Below are 14,951 nucleotides of genomic sequence, written 5' to 3' on the forward strand. Positions count from 1 at the left end.
AAGAAAGAAAGAAATGTATAACCAAAGTAAAGTACTTACATCATCAAGAAAGGCTTGAGGCTTGAGTGATTTGACATGAGAAAGTACAATGCCTTTATAGGATAGGCACACACACTCTAAGTGTCAAATGCATATGGGATAAGTCCCATAGTGACACGTGGCACTCTATGATATAAAGTAGTATAGTACTACTCTAGAATACACTAAAAGTCACTCAAATTGACTCCATTTCCTATGCGCGCGCATGTGTGTGTGTGTAACAAGGAGATAATACATCTAGTTGTACTCATATGTTGGCCTCTAAAAGACATCATCGGTCTCAATTATTGCTTCAGCTCAGTTTGAGCTGATCTTTGGAAGGAATTGCAGCCATGTTTGCCAAGCTACATACTAGGTTATCCTTAAATCAACTTTGCTATGTATAATCAATTCTGCTTGGGAAAATCAACACATGCCGGATTCTTGGAAAAATCCTTGGCCGATTGGAGGCCTATCACTCTCATGCATGTTATTTACAAGATCATCACTAAAATGGTGGTTGATCATATCAAAGGGTATTTGTATAATGTCCTTCATCCCGCACAATATGGGTTTGTTCCTCGCAGGCATATCATAGATAATATTGCAAATGCTTATGTTGGAATAGAATATGCCAAATACACAGAGAATGATGTTCTATTACTGCGGGTTGACATTGCTAAGGCATTTGACACAATCCAATGGGATTTTATATCGCAGATTATGCATGTATTGGGTTTTGGCCAAAAATTGCAGCATGTTATTTATTGGCTCTACAATGACATTAAAGCTGCCTGCATACTATCTGGGGATATTTCTGAAGCATGGACTGTTCGTTGTTCGGTTCGTCACGGCTGTCCACTTAGTGCACTTCTATATGGCATTGCCATGCATCCCATGCTTCAAGACATGGATCATCTAGTGGCGACAGACATGCTACATGGGTTAGAGATTCCCGGAAGCAACACTATGATTACTCAGGCGTATGCTGATGATTCATTTTTTACTCCTTGGAATACTGAGCGGGATCTATCCTCACTGATGCATGCTCTATCTTTATATGGTATGGCCGCTGGTCATCATGCCAATTTCAGAAATCAAAGTTGTTGCCTTTGCATTCCAAAGACTGGCATTCCCTTTTACAACCGAGGGAAATTGTCCAACCCACTCAGCTGGTTCGCCATCTTGGCTACCCTTTAGGTTGGATGATTACACATCGCCAATAGCCTGACTGAATACTTGCAAAGCTGAAGAAAAAGCTTGAATACTCGAAGTTAGCAACTCGGCCATTGCATGTCAGACTACACATTGTTCAATCTATGTTGATGGCATATATTCAGTTCTATTTGCTTTTGATTATGTTCAGCAAGGGAGATCTTACATCTTTCATGTCTAAAGTTATGGAAACCTTCTGACGCTCCAAACGTGGCAAAAAATTTTTGAGATTGCTTTCGGTGCAGCATCTCTGTTCGCCAAAGATGCATGGGGGTCTGAATATTCTTAACATTCATGTGCACATTCTTGCTCAAAAAGAGAAAATGATGCTGCAATTCATGCAGGGTTCTCACAGCCATGGGCTGCAATGATGCGCCATTTGCTTTTACACCTCACCACCCTTGCCTTTGAATACTGGCAGCCCACTCACTCGGATACTTTTTTATCTTACCAATGACCCAGACACATTCAACCAAATGATGGAAAGGAATTTTCATCGACATCGATAATTTGTGGATGCTTTCTTTGATGATATCCTAATATTCAGTTCTAATCTAGCTGGGAATTAGCACCATCTAGAGATTTTTCTTCAAACTCTGAGGGAACATAAATTGTATATGAATGGAAACAAGAGTGAGCTTTTCAAGTCAGAGATTAAATATTTCGGTCATATCATCACTCAAGGTAAGTACAGATGAATCTCGTAAGGTAAAGGGTATCCAAGAATAGCCTAAACTTTAAGGATGTGCATCATGTACAATCTTTTCTTGGATCATGCTGTTATTATCGATGCTGCATCACGCATCTTGCTTGAATTGTCTCTTCGCTACATGACCTCACCAAGAAGATGATCAAGTTTCAATGGATGTGGAAAGAATAGAGAGCTTTTGCTAACTTAAAGAAGCCATGATAAAAAGGCCAATCCAATAGATGCCAAATCTCCCAAAGTCATTTGTAGTTGATGCCAGCTATCAAAGTGTTGGAGCTGTGGCTACTCAGGAAGGCCATCCCATCACCTATAAAGATGTATACTAAAGGAGCCTGAGCTTAAATATGATATATATGAAAAAGAAATGATAGTAGTAGTGTGAGCTCTTAAGATCTAGAGCCATTACCTAATAGGGAATAAGCTTGTTGTCAAAAATGATCATCAAACCTTAAGCCCTAAAGTATTTTCTAACCCAGAATAAAATCTGGGAAAAACATATAAACTGGAATCATTTCCTAGCCATGATCCATTTTCAGAGTACTCCATGGAAGAATAATATTGTTGCAGATGCCTTATCCAGAAGATCACAAATGCATCAAATACTTGTGGTTCACATGATGACCTCACTGCTATGAAGGAAAGTTACTCTATTTGTGATGGATATCTACTAATGGATAACCGTTTACGCCACTATGCCTATTCGATCTGGAGTATCAAGGAAAGTCAGGAGCCTCCATATTTTGGGCAACTCTTGCTGCCCTTGAACAACATTTCTTATGGCCCACACTTTGCCAAGAATTCATCGCTTTGTAGAAGAATGCATGATATGTCACAAAGTTACTTTATACTAGACAAGCCTGCAGGACTTCAATCAGTTCCGCATCCATCTTCTCCTTGAGAATCCATTGCTATAAATTTCATTTCAAAGATTCCTTGAACTCCACATGGCAATGAGCAAATATGCATGGCTCTGTTTGCATATCTTCTGTTCATTTCCGACTTGCTCTTAATATTGCAATACAAAATGAGAGAGAGAGAGAGAGAGAGATAGAGAGGGAGCGATAGAAATCCATTATTTTACTCCTTACAGATTCTTTACATCATCTTAAACATATGCCCATTGCTTCTGCCTTTTCCCTTCCGTCACACCTGTGACCTCTCCTAGGCTGCCATTCAGCTTTGACAATTGTTGCATTATCTATCCAAGGGAGTAAAGTCATGAATGGAACTTTATGCTTTGTCCACTAGACTATATACTTCAAATATTTGATACATTCATGAGCTTGGTAATATCAATATGACATTTTATAAAGACTGCAAGAGAGCTTTATAGACTCTTAGACAGGAATTTACAATGATATGGTAATTGAATTCATCACTCAAATACCCATGCATGGCGCTTACTTGAGAAAAATGTGGTTTGACAGATCTTGTAGACATGGTGTATGCAGATGGTTGGGTGCTTACGTATGAAGCAGTGAACCACTATCTTTGAGGTTCTAATGACAGAAGAGGCTCCTCACAAGGCGTTTGTTGTAGTGAACAGTCATTCTGTGCATGAGGCAGGGACACTACAACTGCTTTCTGCAGACTAGAAGCTAAAAAACTCTATGCGATCTTGATCTCCACGAATCAATCGGATAACAACACAACAGCCCAAGTTGGTCATTCTTCTATTTAAATTTTATGAGTAATTTTTGCTCTTCCTGCAGCAGAAAGGATAGTGTGCGCTGCAGGAAGGATAGTGTGCAAGAGAAGACTTCACCATCTTTTATGCAGTTAATTTTGCTTTGTCTATACTGCTCTATGCAACTCAACAGAAACGCCATCTCAGCAAGACAACATGGCTGTTTCTTGTCTCCTGTTAACCTGATTCTTAATATTATCAGTATCAGGGCCTCTCTAAAAGATGGAAAGGACTGCCGTTTCATGACATGGGATCTTATAAAACCTGTGACGATGGGCTAGTACATTTTTGCCAGTAGCTTGTGCATCCAAAGGTGTAAAAGATAGCTTTAATGTCCAAGAACGATAAGGAAATAATAATGAGATAAAGCAGTGGTGTGTTTTCAAGGAAATGCCAAGACATAGAATTATAATAAGAATCAAAGATTCAGACGTACCCACAGCTCGGAAAATGTGAACAACCGAACGCTGTGCACGATCCATTATACGTGAAAGCACACCAGTGCGCCGTTCAAGATGAAATGCAAGGTCAAGGCCAAGAATATGCTCAAGAAGATGTACTGCCACCCGCCTGCCAGTAGCATGACCCAAAGGTGCAAAGACTACATATCTCAACTCATTCAAGCCTGCACTGATTGCCTGCCAGCAAGGGACACATGATGTTATTAACTTGCCTAACAGATCCATCTGCAAAAAATTCAAGTTATTGACCATGGCCCAAATACCACCTTATAAAGCCTCTATATTGCAACAGCACAAGAAAAGCAATAAAATCCAGAGCAGGATACTATAGTATTCCCTCCTTTTTCTGTCCAATTGACACTGTGAGCTCCCAGATGAACTGGCATAATTTAATGCAAATCTCTCATAAATTTGAATGGGCCCTTGTGAAACTTTGTACATGGAATGTAAGCGTCAGATTATAAAAACCCCAAAAAATTGCTTTGAGTAGCCCGAACGCACAAGAAATATAGATATCTATTTTCTGATATTATGTTTCAAAATAAAAACATGGGGAACCTGCTGGTTAGAGACCCAAACAAAAAACCTCATTAGGAATAAGGGTCGACAACTGTGGGTGACAGCACTTAGCAAAATACAACAAGGGCCACTGAGGGGGAGAATAGATAGATTTTATGCCATACTCCGTGACAAGAAACTTATATCAAAATCCCACATCATAAAAAAACATCTACCGCAGGGTTGCTGTGAACTATCAAGGCTGCATAGTGTATAAGGTCGCAAACCCTCAGTTTGTGATGCCATTTAATAGTTGTTGTGATCAATATTCTCCTTGCACCCAAATTTGGTAATTGGGAGGACTTTATACTTCTTCTAACCGGTGGCAAATGGAGGCTTCCCCATCGGCTTATGGCTGGAGCAGATGAGGGGGATGGATCTTGTCATTGCTATACAACAAGGGGGGTCAAGAGATGATCTCTCACACCTTATGGACCTACCCATCAGCATAGAGGATTTGGTGGGTTGAGTCATATCTGACTTTTTCACTTGAGGGGTTGTAACCTGGCTCACAGACGGGTAACACACTGCACATCAAAATGGTATCCCCTCCTTATTTGGTGGGTGGGAAGACAATCGCACACCATGAGATACACAAGGCCATCCATTGTCTAGGTAGTGCCCATTCAGCTATTTGTAGGATAGTGTCTGGGAGACTGTTGCCAGCATCACGGCCTGGAACATATGGGTAGCATGTTGTAGCCTAGTGATCTCATCAAGATCTGGCTGGACATCATTGATACTTTGCAAGCGATATGGGAGCACGGTACAAAGGGTTCCAGGAAAACCATTGAGTGTCGTGAGCAGTTTGCAAGGCCTGGCTTGCAGATATCTTTTACGATTTTACAATCGAGGAATTTGTTTGGTGTATAGCCCACCATGCTGGTTGTTGGAACCTGCTCCTGAGATACCTGGTTGCTGGAACCTGCTCTTTCTTTGCATATATGAGAATATTCTTTTCTCTTTTGTGGGCAGCGGGGGAAAGGGGGGGGACAAAACTAAAGAAAACAAGATACAACTTTCAGACGATATAACATACTTTGCTGAGAGCCGAAAGAACAAGTGCTCCAATTATCAAGTTTCGTGATGGTTCTTGCAAATAGTTTGGTATAGCTTGCAACCTGTCCATTGCCCATTTCAACAAAAGCGGTCCTCCAAGTCCAGCTGCCTGCACATTCCAGAATCAATTGATCACAAACTACATGAGCTATATTTTGAATAGCACCTTGAGCACAATTTCATGAAGATCAATTTTCCGCTGAAAGCTAAAGAAGGAAAATTAAAGCAAACTATGAACGGATCCATTGTTAGCAAGGCATAATCTGCTTTCACATCTTCACACACTCTGTCAAAATGAAGACTTGTAAGAGCCTAAGAATTTAGGACCCACAATATTAATCCACGACTCACAAGAGGAATGACTTAAGATCTAGCAAAACTCCATGGAATGCAAATTATAGTGGTTAAGTCAGAAAACAACAGAAAGACCCTGCTTGTTGCACTAATGCAATCTTGCCCTTGCTTCATCACTTTTTTTAGCTAAAAAGGACAGAGGTACCAGGGGGGCACCACTCCTCCCCAATGGCTATGCAGTTGACACTTGGCTCTTTTGACATTATGATTTCTTGCCACAGTGAATTGGGTCCCAAAGACATCCTGGCAGATTTTGGCACTCCGCAGCTTGTTTGGTGTGGTAATTTGATCCCTTTAATCCATGCCATAGCGAACCTCTCCTTGCACTCTGACAACTCCTCTTGCTTTGCTGCAGCTCGTTGCTTTTTGCTGGCTGCCACTGCAAGTCCTTTGGATGTGGCCACTGCCATCCTTTCTCTTTGTTTCTTGCAGGTTTCTCATGGTTCCATCTTACAAATACTCAATCCATAGCATTTTTGGCTCTCATTCATGGTTCATGGTTTGGCTTGAGAAGTGGCAGCCTGTAAAGAACAGAAGACCTGGAACGTGAGAAGGGGGATAGAGTGGCAGAAAGGAAGGTACGGAGAGTGAGGAAGAGGGGGAGGGGGAGGGGAAAGAGAAGAGAGAGAGAGAGAGAGAGAGAGAGAGAGAGAGAGAGAGGATATGATATGTTATGATTATATTAAAGTTCTCTTGAGACCCTCCACTATGTATAAATGATGTAGTCTTACTCTCCTCTTTTGCAGAGGGTCTCCATTGACATTTGAACGCACTCCAAACTTCTTATGAGACACATGATTTGAAGGTCAACCTTGCAAAACCAAGGTTATTGTCTAAAACGCATCCCAAAGCAGCACACTAAGACCTTTGATGGGCACAATTCTCCTATGTATAGATGATGTGGTCTTCCTTTCCTCTTTTGTAGAGGGTGTCCAACGACATTTGCATGCACTCGTGAGACACATGATTTGAATGTCAACCTGGGAAAACAAAGGTTAAGATCTTTAACCCATCCCAAAAAGCAACACACTGAGAGTAGTTCACCTTTGATGGGCAACCAATGGAGATTGTCACCGAAGCACAAATCTTGGACATGATATGCCAAATCAATAGGCCCCCAAGATGACTTTTATCCATCAATTTGTATTAGCAGCGGGAGCGGCTACACAATTAACCTAAGCTTTTGGGCTGAATTTGAAGATCCCTCTCGAAGGTTCTCAGGCTCGTTCTCTCCCTCTATATATGCGTTGTCTCTCTGCCTCTTAGCACTACGTCTCTCTCTCTCTCTCTCTCACTCTCTCTGCCATGCTCACTCTCATCCCGCCATGCTCGTCGCTCTCTCCCCGCCATGCAGCTGTTGCTGCCTCTGCTGCTCCCCGCCATGCTCCCCTCCACGCTAGCTAGCTGCTCACACCCGCCACCTTTGCTCTCCGCCTCCACCCGCCTTGCTCTCTGCCTCCACCCGCCTTGCTCGTCGCCTCCACCCGTCTGGTTCGCTGCTCCCTGCCCACCCTCGCACCACCCTTGCTGCATGCGCCTCCACCCCTTGCTGTTGCGGGAGCCTCTGCCTCTCCAGCCCACCCTTGCAGCGTGTGCCTCCACCCCTTGCTGTCACGGGAGCCTTGACTGCCTCTCCAAGCGGTCAAGGGCATCACGGAAGCCCTCCAGCCATCGCAGGGGCCTCTCAGCCCCACCTCCCTATGTGACGCCTGCTGCCGGGGTAGCGGGGACACCTGTGTGAGCCCCGAGGCCCCCAAGCAGCCCCACAGCTGCTGCTCAGTTGCGCCACCAACGCCATCAGGAGCCACTTGGCCCCTAGCAGCTGTGCGCTGCTTGTGAGGCAGCCTCAAGCTGCTAGTCTTCGAGGCTGACCTTGGTGGCCAGCCCCTCAAGACCTCAAGGCCCCCCTCCTCAACTCGCACAATCTGCACAAAATCTGTACCTACAAAAAAACACACTCCAAGAAGATTATAGGATAAAGAAATGCTGCCAATATGGGGACAAAAGAGAGCTCACCCGATCAGAAAACAAGAGGGGAGAAAGACCGGAAGTATAGCCACATTTGGACGAAGGCCGAGAAGATAGAAGACTAGAGTGTCAAGGCTTGCATATCAACACTCATGGAAGTCTGCAAGATACAAGACATTGAAATTGAATGCCTACGCAAGAAGCTGAGAGAGACCAGAGGAGACGAGCTCTCAAACCTCCGAGCCCAAATGCAAGATGAAATGACAAAATGGCAAGAGGAGATGCAAACCAAATGGACATGTGAAAAAAGTAAATGTCAGGACATGAATTGTGCTCTAGGTGAAAAAACCAGTCATTTGGCCTCTCAAATTGAGATATTAGAAGCCCAGGTGGCTGCCCTTAAAGATGAGAATGACAAACCGAAGGCAAGTGCACACTGGGAGGAAGGGGAGTTTCAGCCACCGTTAAGCGAGCACCATTAAAGAACAAATGCACCAACTCAAAAATGCAAAGGGGGTGTCAGAGGAAGGATGCAAGATCATTGATGTGCTGAAATAAAAAAATGAACAGCTGAAAAAGGAAATGGCAGCTTTGCAAACAACAGTACAAGGGAAACATGCTGAGTTCATACAACAAATCACGAAGGGGAAGGCATATATGCTTGCATGGAAAGATGCTCTAAAGAAAGACACAACACCAAAGAAAAGGGAGCTCATCTCTGAAACACTTGAAGAAGAAAAATGACGGGGAAGCAAGACTTTGAATGTGCTGGTCAGAGGTCTACTTGTAGGTGATAGCTCCATGTCAGATGCCAAAACCCTCTTTGACAAGATGGAAATCAACCTCACTTGTGAATCAGTTTGGAGAGTGGGTAAAGCAGATGCACCCATGAGGCCCTTCGTTGTAAAATTACGGACAGCTATAGATAGATCCACCCTCATGAGTACACGGGAAACACTAAAGGGGACCAAGATCTATCTAGACGAAGACCTCACACTCCTACAGCACGAGTATAGAAGGGAAGGAATGGTGCGGGTGATGGCTACAAGCCAAGAGGGAAGTTTACAGAGATGGCAAGGTGATCATTCGAGAGAAGGCAGAAAGAGAAGTACGAGGTGCAGGAGAAGGGGATAGCACATGACGGTGTCTGAACAATGGGACGAGTATGCAGCAAAACACTAGGGAGCCGGGTTATATAGAGCCTCCACATGTACTTGGAGCTCTGGTTCTTAGGAGTTGACTACTATTTTTTCCTACTATATTTTGTACTAGCTTTTTGCACATTTGCATTTTAGCATTTTAGCACTTAGTACTCAGCAAGGGCCTTAGTGAGCCCTTTGCTTCAGCCCACAGTGGTTTGTATGGGTTCCAGATCCAATGCCTTGAGAGAAAAGTTTCCAGAGCCAGTGGTGATAGGAGTGATTTTGAGACCAAGGAGCTAAGAGAAAAGTTAAAAGAACTTGAAAAGGAGCTAGAGGAAAAGACATCTGAAGAGACTCTAGTGATTGTGCAGGTCAAAATTCTCTCTCTCTCTCTCTCCGCTCCATCGCTCAGCCTCTCATTGCTCTTGCCCCCCCCGCTGCCCTCGACGCCCCCCCCGCTGCCCTCTCGCCGCTGCCCCTCGACGCCCCCCCCGCTGCCCTTCTCGCCGCCCTCGACGCCCCCCCCTCGCTGCCCCTCGACGCCCCCCCCGCTGCCCCTCTCGCGGCCCTCGACGCCCCCCCCGCTGCCCCTCTCGCCCCCCCCGCTGCCCTCGACGCCCCCCCCGCTGCCCCTCTCGCTGCCCTCGATGCCCCCCCCGCTGCCCTCTTGCTGCCCCTCGACGCCCCCCCCGCTGCTCCTCTCGCAGCCCTCGACGCCCCCCGCTGCCCCTCTCGCCCCCCCTGCCCTCGACGCCCCCCCTGCTGCCCCTGTCGCTGCCCCTCGACGCCCCCTTTGCCCCTCTCGCTGCCCCTCGACGCCCCCCCCCGCTGCCCCTCTGGCTGCCCCCTCGTCGCTCCGCCTCCCCCTCCCTCGTCGCTCGCCCCCTCCCTCGTCGCTCAGTCCCCCCCCCTCTCGTGTAGCTCTACTCTGCCCCCCTCCCGTAGCTCCACTCTGCCCCCCTCCTCCCGTAGCTCCACTCTACTCCCCCCCCTCCCACAGCCTTTGCACCACCCCCCCCTCCCGTAGCCTCTGCCCCACACCCTCCCGCAGCCTTCCCGTGGTCTGAGGGCCCTTGTCTGCTGCAAGCCTTGGCTTGCCACTGGCCTTGCGCAGGCCTGCGCACCCCTACAACAATGCTGCACAAGATCTGCCTCCCCTAGAAATCGTACACTTGAACAAGTCCTACAATGGCCCACAAACCCAAACAGTCTCCGAAGCCAATCGTGGGAGAGATCACAAAGCGCATCTCCAGGAGTGGATTAGCAATTGACAGCCAACCAGCCCTGAAAACATCGGGTGCAATGGACACCAATGCAGTTCTTTCTCCCGTAGCCATCATCTCTACTCCAATCACTGCCCCCCCCCACCACTGTACCACTCAGCCTGCCCCCCACAAGAGAGGGTCACAGTCCCTCACCCCCCACACAGCTTCCTTCTGTCTCCACCACTCTTATGTCCCCCCTTCCCCTCACCCAGCAGCCTTTCTCCACTCCTCTGCCATATACAGCTAGCCTATCGCCCACGCCTCCACAGCTATATGCCATGTCCCAGTTCGCACCCCCCCGGGTCCCACTTGAGACGATAGATTACATCTTTGCGGAGCTACATCGACTACGGGATCACACCGTAGCACAAGACTAGCTTATTCAGAGCATGCGCCAGGAGATCACTCACCTCCGTCAGGAGGTTGTCTCTCTCACTGCTACAGTCACAGCGGCCCCGCGCATTACACCAGAGGTAGAGGAGCGGATCGCTACTATCCAGACTGCTATTGCGGAGACTACCAGATGGGTGGACGTTGCGAGACGGGCACCCAAAGCAGCAGTCTCAGCCACCATCGCCGAGCAGGAACAGAGGGCCAGTAAGGCTCTCAACATCCGAGTACGGGGTACCCCCGCGCAGATTCACTCACCCCCTTAGCAGACGCGACTGCTTTTGTGACCTCTACCCTCGGCCTCGTCAAGCATGGGATCGAGCATGCATGGCGCACAGGACGGGATCCCACGCGCCCACAGCCACTCATCATCCGATTCAAGGATACTTAGGCTCGACTTGCAGCACTCAGGCAGCGTGCTACACTACGGGACCACCCTACTATCTTCATGGATGAGGATCTCACACCTATGCAGGTGGAAGAGCGGCGCACCCTGCTTCAGCAGCGAGATGTAGCCCGTCAGGAGGGGAAGTGGGCTGTCGTCCGAGATGGCCGCCTGTTAGTTGGCCCCCGCCGCCGAGCCCCACCAGGTACTCCAGACATGGTAGCAGACTCCCCCCCCACATAGGGAGACATTGTCTATGAGACTCAGACTCAGCACATAGTACCCTTGGCATGCACCGTATGGAACTGTAATGGTACCCTCTGGTCTGACCCTGGGAACTTCTCAGAGTCATACACTGGACGCGACATCGCTTTCTATACAGAGACACATGAGAGCCCCGAGCGCCCTCTCCCCTTGGTCAGTGGCTATACCTGGGAGTCAGTATTCCGTGAGGAGACCAGATATACTGGGGGGGTCCGAGGGTCAGGCGGAGTTGCAGTACTCCTTCGCTCAGCGCTCACGAGCTTGACATCCGTGGTTAGACGGGATGCCCATGCCCGTTACCTATGGCTCCGATTCCGACGCCTCTCCACACGCGACCTCTTTATTGCAGTCTGCTATTTTCCTCCTGAGACGTCACATTTCGCACGGATACTTCGCGAGGACACGGGGGTATCCCCCTATCTAGATCTCTACTTAGACATTGTGGGGTTCTCCAGACGTGGAGAGGTCCTCCTAGTTGGGGATTTCAACGCAAGGGCAGGTGCACGTCAGACATCACTCCTGGATTTCCACTCGGATCCGGTCCTATTACCTGAGATGGACACAGAGGACTCGGGCTTCCCTCGCTCCTCGGCTGACAGTCGCGCTCCCGTTACTGGGTATGGGCAGGCTCTTTTGGACCTTGGACATATACATGATCTGGTCATCTACAATGGACTAGATCGGTGGCCTGCCTCCTCTGGTTTCACATGTTTCCCACATGGCGGAGGAGCCAGTGTCGTCGACTATATTCTGGGATCTCCTACTTTAGCCCCACAGATCACTGACTTCCGCACTGCACCCTTACCCCCAGGAGCCAATCACACTTACCTTTTCTTTCATATACTTGCGTCCCGAGCCCCTCCCAGCCACACCCCGCACTATACTACCTATCATGATATACACTTCGATCATAACCTCTCACCTGATTACTCAGCCCACCTAGCCTCCCTCCTCAGACACATAGGCACCATACCCTCTCTAAATCACCGAGCCACCCTTATCACCCACTCCCTTCACAATGCAGCCCGCCACATCTTTCCTTCCACTGCCCGGTCCACCCGCCCTCCACCCGCTGGCTCTACCCCTTCCAACAGATGGTATGATGACGAGTGCAAAGCATTACGCCGCACACTCCGACTCACAACCCAGCGAAACGCTAAGGCCAACCCACGTCTGACCAGGGATTATCGTCGACTAGTCCGTCGCAAGAAGCTAGCCTTCCTGCGCCAGAATGAGGATACGCTATTGAACATTCTGTTTAGTAGCAACTCCAAGGATTTCTGGAGGAAATTCCTAGAACGCCGATCCCCCTCCCCCCTCACAGACACTTCCCTCTGGCACACCTACGCACGCACACTCTATGATATCCCTAATCAGCCCCCCCCCCCGCGACCTCTCAGCCACCCCCCGCCCCGTTTCTTGTATCCTCTTCACAACCCAGGGAGTCACCCACGCAGCACATAAGCTTCATAACGGTCGAGCTAAGGATCATGAGGGCCTATGCACAGAGTTTGTTGCCTACGGCATCAAAACTCTAGCCCCCATCCTGGCAACGCTGTTCAATGAAGCTGTCTGTCACGGGTTCCCCAGAGCCTGGACCCTGAACACTATCACACCCATCCACAAAGCAGGAGATCCCATGGATCCAGGGAATTACAGGACCATCATGGTTGGACATGTTATGTCCAAGATCTATGCATCAGTGTTAGATGGCGAGGTCAGTGCTCGCGCAGAGATACAGGGGCTCAGGGCATCCGGACAGGCCGGCTTCAGGATGGATCACTCAACTTACGATCACATTTTTACACTTAGAGGGATCATTGAGGAGGCCAGACACAAGAGACAGAGAGTATATTGTTGCTTTGTGGATTTTCGCAAGGCATTCGACACCGTTCCCCGCGCCCGACTCATCAGACCTCTGCAGGAGTTAGGCTACGACTCGGCGATTATCTGGGCAGTAGTAGCTCTCTATGAGCGGGTGACGGGGCAGGTCAGGATTGGCACCAGCTGGACCCCAGAGATCACGAGCACTATCGGAGTCAAACAAGGATGTCCCTTGTCACCGACTCTATTTGGCCTCTACATCGACGAGCTCGAGACCACCATCAGGACACTCGGAGGTGCACGCTGCTCTCTTGCGGGGACTGCCATCCAGATTCTCCTATACGCAGACGATGTAGTACTACTATCCTCTTCTGCTACTGGTCTTCAGCGACACTTGGATGGACTTCAGGCCTTTTGTGATACACATGACTTGAAGGTCAACCTTGGGAAAACCAAGGTGATGATCTTCAACACTTCCAGACCCGCTATGCACCGAGAGCAGTTCCTCTTCGCCGGCGACCCTATTGAGATAGTTGACTCCTACACATACTTGGGCGTTGTCTTCTCAGGCCCGATCTTCACGATGCGCCCGGCCATGCAGGCCAGGATCAGCCGGGGATACGCCGCTCTTGCCAGGCTGGAGCGACAGTGCTACCACTCCCACTTCCAGGACCCGCGGACCAAGTCTCTCCTTTTTGATTCTTTGGTCCGCCCAGCAGGCATGTATGGTAGCCCTTGGTGGGGAGTCGACCTTTCAAACACAGAGTGGGCTCGAGTTGAGCGCCTGCAGATACTGATGTTTGCTCGGATGATCCGTAGCAAACCATCGGTACCACACCAGATCATTCTAGCAGAGTTCGACGCCTCACCCCTACAGCTTGATGCGGCTTTTCAGGCTATCACCTACCTCCACAGAGTCAGGGATTTTGGCTCCTCCGCTGACGGTCGCCTCCGCCTACCTTGGTTAGCCCTATCCTCCTCTATGGCCTTATCCGTTGATGGGGACCAGCGATGCTGGTATAGTCGTCTTTCCAGTTGGTTCACCCGACTGGTGGGCCTCGACTTAGACCGGTTGCCTCCTTTTCAGTACAGCCTCGACGCTCCACCATCTCCTCTCTCCCCCACTGACCAGGAGGTCAACCGGCTCATTCGGGCGGATCTGCTCCAGCTCCACACCTGGCGGACATGGTTTCTTCACTCCGAGCTTCCTGTGAAGCTCGACTTCTACTGCCGACACTGCCTCCAGATCTCACAGGAGGGCTTCATCACACCTCCGGGTTACACACAACTTCATCTACCACATGCGCTCCGGATCTCCCTCGGTCAGTTTAGGGTCTCATCACACCGATTACGGATCGAGAGTGGACGCGCAGAGGGTATCCCATGAGAGGACCGCCTTTGCCCACTTTGCGACTTACAGGAGATCGAGTCGGAGGAGCATTTTGCTTTCAGATGTCCTATCTATTATGCCATTCAAGGCCGATACCACTGCCTCTTCCGCAACGGATTCGGCTCCCTCTCACACATGCTACAATTCTTGGATCAGCGATGCCTTGCCGCTTTCTTACATGAGATGACCCGCCACCGAGATACTTCTCTCCGAGCACGGCGACACGAGCAGCACACACAGCGTGAGGATATCCAACGGCCTA

The 14,951-nt window shown here is 48.7% G+C and overlaps 1 protein-coding gene across 1 annotated transcript in view; it reads right to left on the reverse strand.

The window, feature by feature from the left end:
• LOC147886459 (ABC transporter B family member 23, mitochondrial-like) overlaps positions 1 to 14,951 on the reverse strand; it is a 94,216-nt gene that overhangs the window by 34,424 nt on the left and 44,841 nt on the right. The window contains exons 3-4 of the mRNA XM_087395650.1: positions 5,688 to 5,816; positions 4,066 to 4,267 (exon numbers count right to left, since the gene is read on the reverse strand). Of these exons, the coding sequence (XP_087251776.1) occupies positions 4,066 to 4,267; positions 5,688 to 5,816 (331 nt within the window). The remainder of the gene's footprint in view (positions 1 to 4,065; positions 4,268 to 5,687; positions 5,817 to 14,951) is intronic.

Source organism: Dipteris shenzhenensis, chromosome 24 (genome assembly GCF_047967505.1).
Source record: "Dipteris shenzhenensis isolate YYH24624 ecotype China chromosome 24, Dip_SZ_1.0, whole genome shotgun sequence".
Classification (NCBI taxonomy): Eukaryota; Viridiplantae; Streptophyta; class Polypodiopsida; order Gleicheniales; family Dipteridaceae; genus Dipteris; species Dipteris shenzhenensis.